Raw genomic sequence first — 11574 nt, forward strand, 5'->3', positions numbered from 1 at the left:
TAAATATATTAAAATTTAATTTTTGATTAGTAATATGCATTGCTACGATTAAGTAATTCATTTGGACAACTTTAAATGTGATTTTCTCAATATTTTGATTTTTTTTGCACTCTCAGATTCCAGATTTTCAAATAGTTGTATCTCGGCCAAATATTGTCCTATCCTAACAAACCATACATCAATGGAATGCTTTCAGATGATGTATAAATCTCATTTTCAAAAAATTGACCCTTATGACTGGTTTTGTGGTCCAGTGTCACATATATACTGTTTTACTGCAACTAAAGTATTTGTACCTGTCAGTACAATAAGACAAAATACACATATTAAAGACAGAGTCTATTAAAACAGGTCTTAATATCTTATTCAGTGTTGCTTCTCAAGTAAATGAATTCTGTTTCAAAGAAGTGTTAAATATTTAAAGGCACAATTTGTATAATTTTTTATTAAAATATCCAAAAATCACTAGAACAGTGTTATATATTTTGCTGACTTGTGTTCTTACATTATCCCAAATGTTTCGAATGTTTAAATCCTGAGAAATAAGTATTAAGTATTAAAAATACAATTTAATTCATCAAACTACGCCTTTGTTTCTTTGTTTATTTTAAATACGCGCCCTCTAGCGGTGAAAACTTACATATTGTGCCTTTAAACTGGAAAATATGCAAAAAGACTAATTAAAAACTTGAGAAGTCGTTTTGCAGTGCAGTAACTATTTATAGAGTGTTATATAATTCTATGAAATTTAAACCAGAACTGATGTCTGTGTGTAATACTAAAGGTATAAGATCAATTTTATTAACTAAATACATTTAATAAGATAATCTGTCACAAAGATTAGTATTTTCAGTTACTGCGGCTCTGCATTTCTTGCGGCATGAACAAATAAAACAAAACTAAATAAGCACTCAGTAAACATTGCATGTTTCTAGATGCTTCCTGGTTGCGAGTGGAGTAGCGTTGGTAAATGTTGTTGGCTTTGATAAAAGGGTGTGGCACTTTTTTAATTCATTAAGAGGTTTGTGTAACTGCCATGAAGAGAAGCTGGGCGTTTGCTCTCTTGATCCGAATGCAAATAAAAAGTGCACCTGTCACAGGTAAGCAGCAGCACTTTGTTCTGGCCTCGTAACGTCCAAATTACCATGTACCAAGTGAACCTGACGAGAGTCTATATTTAACTTTGTTCCAACTAGCAGCTGTGGCTGATAATAGTGTTCAACCAGGGTCTGAAATGAACACTTGCCAAGTGCCATTTTCAAGTAAAGACGCTAAATTAATGTTTATGTGTATGTGACCTCATGATACAAACCAAAAGTGATGTAGCCGATGTTGTCTCCCACTGCGGCGTCAGTGTCCTTCAGCTCCAGAGGAGGTTCTCTGTGACTGAACAGCACCTGAGGAGCAGTGTGACTGGCCCTCCTGCCCTCCTTAAACTCCTGAACACAGAGAAACACAAGCATCGTTCTGTCCTGTCATCATAATGACTGTCAAAACACCACTGTTAACAAACACACCAGCTGTTCTGGTGGTGGTTTCACTGCTGAAATTATTATGTGAAGGTAGTCAAATTAGACTAGAAATGCCCTGTATTTGTAAAGAAATTTCATTCACTGGATTATAAAAAAGCAAACATTTCCAGAAAAAAAAGAATTGCATTATAAAATATATTAAAATACAAAACTATGGAAGCCCATATCTGCCATAGAATAAAACAAAATAAATAAAAAAAGGTCACTGCAACTTTTTTCTCGTAATTCTGACTTTTTTCTTCTGACTTGTTTCTGCAACAGAATAATAGTAAACAAGGTAACTGTGACTTTTTATCTCATAATTCTGACAAAATCATGTTCTTCAAAATGTGAGTTCAAATTTCTGAATTTATATCTCACAATTCTGAAAAAAATACATAATTGAGAGAAAAAAAATCTGAATTATGAGGAATAAAATCTGAATTAAGGCCAAATATCAATTAACATTTTCATTTTTTATTCCATGTTGTACATTTATTTTTAATTGTAATAATATTTAACAATATTACTGTTTTTACTGTATTGTGATGAAATGAATGCAGCATATACACTGAGGAATATTTAAGCCTTCTTTTTCAGTTAAAATATCTAAAAATCCTTGAAACAGGATACATTTATAAGAAAGAACACTACATAAAATATTATAACTTTTTTTTTCTAAAATAAATAAAATTATGCTAGTGCAGTAAGACAAAATACATTTTAAAGACACTATCTATGAAAACAAGTCTAAATATCTTATTCAATGTTGCTTCTCAAGTAAATTTATCTTGTTTTAAGAATCTTTAGACATTTTTATACATCAGCAAAAAACAATCTTTTTTTTTATATACCTATAGTAGCCCTCAAAAAATTTTTGGACACTTACTTAATGCCATTGCATTAGATACAAACTTTGGAAGTTAGTGTTTGCTTATATATTTATTTAAAATATTTTTAAATAATGCAAACATATTTATGCATTTTCAATTGTGGCCTATTTGTCCAAATACTTTTTGGGGCTACTGTACATAAGTTACAGTGATATAAAATGACTTAACAAGTGACAAGCATACAGCTCTAACAATGAGCTCATAAGTTTTGAGGTCAGTCTAAATGAAGCCATTTCATTCTGTAAATACAGAAATGACAGCATTGCTTGACGTACGGTGGTTTAACCTTGTCATTTAAATGTGAAACCATGACAAAAAATGGCTGGATTGCAAAACACCCAGAGGGCATGTGTGTCAACAGCAAAAGGCAGCACAGAAATGGTCAAGATTGATAAAATGAGCGAACCTGCATGAACACTTTCCCGATGATGACGTCATCGTCATCCTTGAACACTGTGCTGAACACAACAGTTACTCTGTCTTTCTTAGACTCGATATACCTGAAACCAATGAGAGGAGACACAAACACAGATCAGATCTGAGCTGGATTACAAACTTTGTGCAGCAGATGCAAAACTGATCTAAAAATATTGAAATAATATTAGATGCACGTAAGAAGATACCAAGAATATATTTTTAAATGGAAAAACAAAACTTTAGTATTTCTGTCTTGTTTTTTAATTAATCTAATCAAATTTATACTACAATAAATTCACAAGATGTGTTCAAATATATTTTAGGTTTATCTGAATTAATAATTAAGCAGAATGAATTATTTTAAAATAAATTGTTAGATTTATGTTTAAAAGATTTTACCACTCAGTTTCCACAGAAAATCTATTTTTAAAAAAAATTATTTGTTGGAATTTGATTTAACCTATTCTGCTGCTTTCAAACTGTCAAGATTTTTAATAATGTTAAACTATATTTATTGCTAATTATATTAATATTATGCTATTTATATTGTAACCATTTTAAATTGTTTTACACAAAACGTATTGCATACACATTTTCCTTATAACCTTGAATTTGCACATTGTTGTTAATGTTGTCAATAAAATTAATCTAATTTAAAGGGGTCATATGATGCTGCTAAAAAGAACATTATTTTGTGTATTTGGTGTAATGAAATGTGTTTATGTGGTTTAAGGTTAAAAAAACACATTATTTTCCACATACTGTACATTATTGTTTCTCCTCTATGCCCCGCCTTTCTGAAACCAGTGTCTTCACAACATGGCGGCGGCGGGGGTAGCAACAATAAAGTTACGCCTTCTTTCTTTTTTATTGTGAACATTTGGGCGGCGTTATGCAAATCTTCCCACATCGTGACGTAGGTATGTGGGGGCGTGTTTAAAACGAGGCGTTTTAGGAGGTCGTGGACCAGTCTTAACTTTTATAAAGAATATCTCTTTTGGTTTGAGACTTTAGTCTTTGCAACTTTAGGGATCTTATCCATTCACGAACAGCTTGTAACACTCCGAAGAGAAAGGAAAACTTGAAATCGCATCATATGACCCCTTAAAAACGAAAGAACTAATTTTTGCTTTTTATTCAATTAATCAGTAAAATAATCACTAGATTAATTGATTACTGAAATTAGTTGCAGCCCTACTGTCCTGAAGTTCTGAAGAAAGCTCAAGAAGCTTACATAGACTCGTCATCCCTGTAATGGACAACAGCCCTTTTCTCTCCGTCACGACCCTCCTCCTGGAACTTAAAGTACTTCTCGAAGACGGAAGCGAAGCAGTTTCTCTTGAGGATGCCTGCCTGGTGGATCAACTCCTCTTTGTGGGGTGGAAGAGCCTCCAGGTCAAAGAGCAGTGAAATATTGTACCCTTCAGAGAGGAACAACAACAAACCGTCAAACCAAAATTCTTGCAGTAAGAATAACAATGAAAACAGCAACCGCTTGGCTTACCGTCTTCTGGTGCCACAAGGAAATTTCCATAAACACGCTTCAGCAACTGAAACACAACAAATACAAATCTCTTTCATTTTGTTTTAATAATAAAAGATACTGGAAGTATATTTCGTTATGATCCATAATGAATTATTTGCTTTGAAAGTACCAAGTAGTCGAAAAAACATCAAGATGCATCGATAATCATCTTATTATCGCATTGCAGTCCTCTGAATCATAAGTGAATCGAATTGTGAGGTGCCTAGACATTCCCACCCTAAGAGTATAGCATGTCACATTACATGACACATTAACTTCCAAACAACTACTTCATGTCAACTATCCATGGATAAAACGACAAGCACTGGCTTGTTTCATTCCTGGCATTTTTAACATTCTTTGAGCGACCTGTATTTTGTGTTTTGTCACCTATTTTAGACTGAATGTCATAGAATAGAAACAGGATTCAACAAATAAAACCATTTGAATTCATTTTTGTCTAAAAGAGATTGTATCTGTGTGCATCACACGAGCACACAGGAAGCTGAGGGCCGTTTCTGCAGGATGTTCCCATGATTTGCATTCCTTTCATTTACATTGGCAGTCCTGAATGAGGCTGGAACAGACTTTGAATATGTATTTGCATTGGCAGGGAAAACTGGCATCAACCTCAACTCCATGAACCCTCAAGACCCATGAAAATCCTGCCCTAAAAACAATTCATTCATTTTCTCAATGCACTGATTCCAAATCCTGACAAAGCAACTACATCCATCTTGAAATGTGCCTGCAAATAATGCAATTCAAGATTGAAAACAACAGCTGATCGCTAAATGAACTGAACACTGGCTAAGTTTACTAAACAAGGAACCCATGTTTCTTTATTGACTGAATGTCATAGAATAGAAACAGGATTCAACAAATAAAACCTCTCCCAGAAAAAAAACAAAGGCATTTGAATTCATTTTTGTCTAAAAGAGATTGTATCTGTGTGCATCACACGAGCACACAGGAAGCTGAGGGCCGTTTCTGCAGGATGTTCCCATGATTTGCATTCCTTTCATTTACATTGGCAGTCCTGAATGAGGCTGGAACAGACTTTGAATATGTATTTGCATTGGCAGGGAAAACTGGCATCAACCTCAACTCCATGAACCCTCAAGACCCATGAAAATCCTGCCCTAAAAACAATTCATTTATGTTCTCAATGCACTGATTCAAAATCCTGCAGACGCAACTGCATCGATCTTGAACTATGCCTGCAAATAATAATTCAACTGTGTTTGTCAATCAATTAAAAATGTAAAACAACAGCTTATCACTAAATTAACTGAACACTGGCTAAGTTTACTAAACAACGAACCCGTGTTTCTTTATTTAAAACATGTGACTTCCTCTATCCAAAATGAGTCATAGGCACTTGCTGTTTCACATGTCATTTAGACCCTTAAATGGTGATTAAAATGTGATCACCCTGGACTGAATCATGTAAAATCACAAGACAAGAAGAGTATGAAAGAATGAACGTGGGAAATAAAGATTCCTATCTGCAACTTCACATTGCATAAGTGTCCACAGGAAATCGATCTGTATTTTCGAAACAGACGAGAACTACAATTTATACACTACGAACGTCACAAAAACCAGCTGAAATCTTGCAACCTACAAGTTCAGTTGCTCAGTAAGTATGCATCTTCTCGAAATGGACAGCGCGGTAAACCTCACAAAAACATGTCCAGATCACACCTCACCCAAAATCAAAAGCAAAATGTCTTAATAATACACTAACATTTAAAAGTCTGGGGGTCATTTTTTAAAAGAAATGAATACTTTTGTTTAGTAAGGAAGTAGGGCTGAGCAATATATTGAAATATCGCAAATTTACATATCGCAATATGCATATCGCTACAGCTTGCAATATTTGGGGCCATGAACAAAATACAAAGAGAAAATCACTCACTGCTCTTACCTAAATAACATTTGTAGCTTAAATAAGAATCAGTGCATACTGAATTCAAGGAGTAAATACTACACAGTGTCTTATTTTTCCTTTTTATTATTCAGTTCCTAAACTCGTATTAAAATGATTACACTAATGTTAAAATTACATTTTTATGTAATGCTCGAGTAAAACACTACCGTTCACTTTCAGAAGTTGTTGTAGGGGTGCTTTCTTATTAGAATCAGAATCAGAATGAGCTTTAGTCACCACTTAAGTGTGCGCAATCGCAAAGAACTTGTTGTGGTTTTACAGGAACTCTTGGTACATACCGTATTGACCCGAATATAAGACGATGTTTTTTTCTTGGAAATACATCTGAAAAACCGCGGTCGTCTTATATTCAGGGTCTAGACTTTGACTTGTCAATAATACACCCACAACACTAGGTGGCTAAGGAAGCATTAAATTGTGTAAAGTGACAGCAAAGACATTTATAATGACACAATGATTTCTATTTCAAATAAATGCTGCTTTTTTGAACTTTCTGGAAGCATTAAATTGTGTAAAGTGACAGCAAAGACATTTATAATGATACAATGATTTCTATTTCAAATAAATGCTGCTTTTTTGAACTTTCTAATCATTAAAGAATCCTAAAACATTATATATCACGGTTTCCACAAAAACATTAAGCAGCACAACTGTTTTCAACATTGATAAATATATTGAAATAGAAAACAGTTATTTTAAATACTAATACTGTTTCTTTTATCAAATAAGTGCAGCCTTGGTGAACATAAGAGACTTCTTTAAAAAAAAAAAAACGTACTAACCCCAAACTTTTGAAGGGTAATGTATATTTCGTATAGTCAATTTTTTTGGATCATTCTTTTGATTTTATGGTCAAATGCAACCCAGACAGTTTTTTGACAGGTTTGGTGATTATTTCTCGTACCTCATCGGCGCCGTGCTCCTGAAGCTCCTTGAAGAACTTGAGAGAGATGCTGACCATTACTTTAGTTTTGTCTCCATTGGGGTTGGAGATGTGGTAAAGCACACCATCAAAGTCTGTAGCAAAAACATAGAGATCCCATGTCAATCATTAGTAAAAAACAAACATTACTGTTATTGTAACATCATTAACAAGCATGTATAGTAATAAAACATCTTGTGAACCAAACATTTGGACAACAGAAACACAGACTTCCACTGCTGAGGTCATTCATATTTCGACCTTACCTGCAAACGTAACTTCTACTGCTTCAGGCTTGTTCCTAAACAAAACAAAAAAAAAACATTGTTTTGGGAGTTTATATGGTCTGCTATCCAGAGAACATTTTCCCAATGAAACAAAAAGAAACAAGGAAAACAAGTAAAGGGATAATAGACAGTCATGCAAGGTGATCAAGCAGAGGTGGTTTATTTTGCAAAAATGACATTTTTCCACTTTTGCAAGCCTACTTGCCAAATCAATAATGAAATACTTATTGTTGAAATAATTGTATTAGTGTGTATACAATATAAAAATGTCATTTATACAGCGTCGTCATAGACAATGGACATCATTCAGAAATATTTTACCTGAATGCCGTGACTGACCAATCAGAATCAAGGATCACAGTAATAATGTAAACAATGACAGAATGTAATGACAGAACTGTAATACTTTTGTGAAGTATTACATTTCATTTAAATGCAACAACAAGCCACTTCATAACTTTTTAGTTGAACTGAAATAAAAATAACTAAAAAGTAAACGGCGTGAAAACAAATTCATATACACTGATGAGGAGTCACAGCAGGCGCGTGGAGCACGCGCAAAGTGACTGGAGAAGAATGAAGGGGAAAGAAGTTCCGGAGGAATCTGTTATTTCATCGTGCATTGACGGGTCTAGAAGAATCGCTGATATTTGCTTGTTCTTGCAGAGACGTGCATTCACACGGAGGCATGAACAGGACGTGTCTGCAGTCTTTACTGGGACTAAACAGTTCTAGAAACCAGATCAGCCGAAAGCGACGAGTGCAATGGTCAGAATCACTCGAGAGACCTGTTTTAGTAATCACTTGACACGCTGATGTCACACTCACACATAAATGTTTTTTACGTGACCTATCCTTGCTGGACACACCCCATACATACATGATGCTTCAGTTCTCGACAATCAACAAATTATCTGACAGAACGAAATCAATCCAACACGAAAGCTTGCGTTATCGTGTGATCTTATCCATGCAAAGAAAATATGGCTCGTGTCAAAGCATGCATGCAGGAGATGAGCGATGTTTGATGCGAGTTGTGTCTCAGACAGGAAGATCTTCCTCTTACCCGTTGCTCGCGCTGTCGAATTTCAGGGTGAGAGTCTCCTCTATGATCCGATTGTTGATTTCCAACAAAATCATGATGATTTAAATGAATGTTTAGTGGCTGTGTGGGATTAAAAAAATAAGAGTAAATATTGGTTTACTACAATCCTACTACAATCGTTTTGGTTTTCCTGCTCCTACACCTCTGGCCGCTTCCGCATTGACTCGAAAGACCCGCGGGCTGCCCGCGTCACTGCCTGTTCGTTTGTACTAGTTATTTAAAGGGGTCATATGATGCGATTTCAATTTTTCCTTTCTCTTTGGAGTGTTACAAGCTCTTGGTGCATAAACTTTACAGGAATTATGCTGTTTATATTTCATTTACAGTGATATTTCCAATTTCAAAATAATGTTTTTTATAATGATTTGTTCTTCATAGGTTCCCACACCACCTTTTGACCAAAGAATTCCCACGATGTTTCCAGTTATTCGTGATTACTAAATAAGGAGTTTTACACAAACATTGCACTTTAAAAGAGGGCTTTCTACGCCATATTCTTTCTCTCTGAAACATTTTAGCGCAAAAATGATGTCATATCTTATATTACAACATATAAAATGTTTTGAATTTATAGAAATCAGCCTGTTTTGTGATTTCTATGATTTTTTAGACCCAGAAGTCATTGGTAGGCTACTTAAAGGTTTTCCATGAGTGTGCATATTGATGCTGATACTAATAACCTACTTATACTGTAGTGTCATGCAGTGACAATGTTAGTGAAAAAACTAGGCTACTGCAAAAAAAAGTTTAGAAGTGTTGTGGTGGTTTGTTGTTATAGGCTATAGTCATATGAGGAGATAATAAAATCCCACTTTAGCCCTGTTATTATACTGTTAAGATGTATATAGGTATATGTAAATCTGTCTGTATAAACAGCCTTATTATAGTAACTAAATTTACCTTGCCTTAAATTTGAGTGAGCTCAATAAACCTATGTGATTCATCTTTGATTGAATATGCTGTCATGCTTCAGATATTTTCAGCAAGTTAAGGCAGTGGGTTTGTATGACAGTTTTCCTGACTTGGGCCATCATGACATACTAAAAAATGCAGGTCATTTCTGACAGAAACCCAACATGTGTGTGCTTGTTTTGTGTCCTTGCATGGAAAATAACTGCCTAAAGATTCTTCACGGGAAAAAAAACTCCAGCATACAGGTTTGGAATAAAATGAGGGTGAGTAAATATTGGAAAAATCTTCCATTTTTGGGTGATGTATTATAGGATCCTGTTCCTATTCTCTATTTTCCCATTGAAGTCCTTTTCATTTGGCTCATTTGCATTGGGTGGCATCTTTATTCTTATTGAAGTGGCATAAACATGCATCAGTTTCTGTGGATCTGTGATGAAACTACAGCCTGAGGCTGAGTTTGCGGACAAGAATTTTCACCTCTTTCTTTTTTTATTGGCACAGTGGGAAACTGCTGCCATTTACACACACTGTAAACTGAGAAGGACACTTCTATGCTCTGTCTGTAAAATGTTCGTACTTAGAATGGAATGGGGGTGGAATGTTTCTATATGTACATACTGGACATTTATCGTTTAAAAAGATTCTTGATCTTTCACCATAAAATACATGGACTTGGAAGAATTGGATGAGAAATGTTTGAGTTCATATTCAATCACTTATGTCTGATTGCAGGCAATATTTGGATTGTTGAGATATTAAAATAAACATAATTTGGGATTTTCTTCCCGTTTTTCCCTTATCTTGTGCTTGCCATATTTTAATATGAATGCTGAACTTATATAACGTTCTTTTGTAATACAACCACTTTTTATCTCATCTTGCATTCCTTTCCTTCTTATTCTTCACGCAGAAGCGTGTTTCTTCCTGTCCTCAACACAGCAGAAAGGAGGCCGGATCAGATTCATGCTGATTTAGATTTTACAAACGTGTAAAGAAAAAGTAGGCTAGAAAAAGAAAGTCATACAGGTTTGGAACGGCATGAGGGTGAATAAATAATGTTACATTTTTCATTTTTGGTGGACTTTCCCTTTAATAAATTGTAAATAAAAAGTTGGTATGATTTATATTCTATAAAAGATGATATTATCCCATGCACACATTATTGTTTATAAATGAAGTGTCAAAGATGTAACCTCTTTGTTTTTAATGTCTGCTAATCTTCAATTAATTTAGATGATTTTTCCCCAAATAACACCTGCATTTAAAAATAGCTAATGAAATGAAACTGGCTGCTTATGTGAGAAACACACTTGTTTACAGCATCTTCAGGACAAACCCAGTGGGACAGAGTTGCTCAATTTCCTGGATAAATGTGGGTAAATGATGATGTGTGGCCTCGCATCTCTTCACATGTTTCCTCCGATGTTGAAAAATCACTTCCATATTACGTATATGTCAGGTTTTCTACTTAAAGTTTATAGTTCTTTCGTCAGAGATGACTATAAACTTCATGCATTTTCTCCTAACTTCTCATCACTGTATCAAAAAAACATTCCAGTCATTAATTTAAAATTAAAAAATGTTGTACTCTTTCACATTTTTTATTTTGTCATTTAAATGTAAATAAAATTCTCACCAAATGTGCCAGAAGTATTCACACTCAAAATACATTTGGTTATGAACTGGGTTCCAGAATATAGCCTAATGACTTCATATCATAAATATATTTGGATGATTTTAGGCCACATGATTCTTAGTTTCACTTTTAGTGTTTTGATCATGTTTATGACTTAGACTGAACACGAATGACGATCTTGTGACAAATTAGGATGTTTCAAATTCCCCAGCAAACATCTCTAATCTTCTGCTTTCTTGTAGCCGCATTAAAAGCAACATCGCCAAACATCCTCATCTTCTGCATCTCATTCAGATATTAGAAACATGTCAGCTTGTCTCCTGTGAAAGGGAAAAATGCTTTCTAAGACGATTCCAGATACGAAGTGTGAATATGTTTTTGAGAATAATAAATAGAAAAATTAGAGCATCTT

At 34.4% G+C, this 11574-nt stretch overlaps 1 protein-coding gene across 1 annotated transcript in view; it reads right to left on the reverse strand.

Moving 5' to 3' along the window:
* Nucleotides 1-8812, reverse strand: part of arpc2 (actin related protein 2/3 complex, subunit 2) — a 13987-nt gene extending 5175 nt beyond the window's left edge. The window contains exons 1-7 of the mRNA XM_016558645.1: nucleotides 8576-8812; nucleotides 7489-7523; nucleotides 7205-7317; nucleotides 4326-4371; nucleotides 4056-4242; nucleotides 2811-2904; nucleotides 1313-1439 (exon numbers count right to left, since the gene is read on the reverse strand). Coding sequence (XP_016414131.1) covers nucleotides 1313-1439; nucleotides 2811-2904; nucleotides 4056-4242; nucleotides 4326-4371; nucleotides 7205-7317; nucleotides 7489-7523; nucleotides 8576-8649 — 676 coding nt within the window. The 5' untranslated portion in view covers nucleotides 8650-8812. The remainder of the gene's footprint in view (nucleotides 1-1312; nucleotides 1440-2810; nucleotides 2905-4055; nucleotides 4243-4325; nucleotides 4372-7204; nucleotides 7318-7488; nucleotides 7524-8575) is intronic.
* Nucleotides 8813-11574: the final 2762 nt, after the last annotated feature.

Source organism: Sinocyclocheilus rhinocerous, unplaced genomic scaffold (genome assembly GCF_001515625.1).
Source record: "Sinocyclocheilus rhinocerous isolate Xijiao unplaced genomic scaffold, SAMN03320098_v1.1 scaffold528, whole genome shotgun sequence".
In the NCBI taxonomy this organism is placed as follows: domain Eukaryota; kingdom Metazoa; phylum Chordata; class Actinopteri; order Cypriniformes; family Cyprinidae; genus Sinocyclocheilus; species Sinocyclocheilus rhinocerous.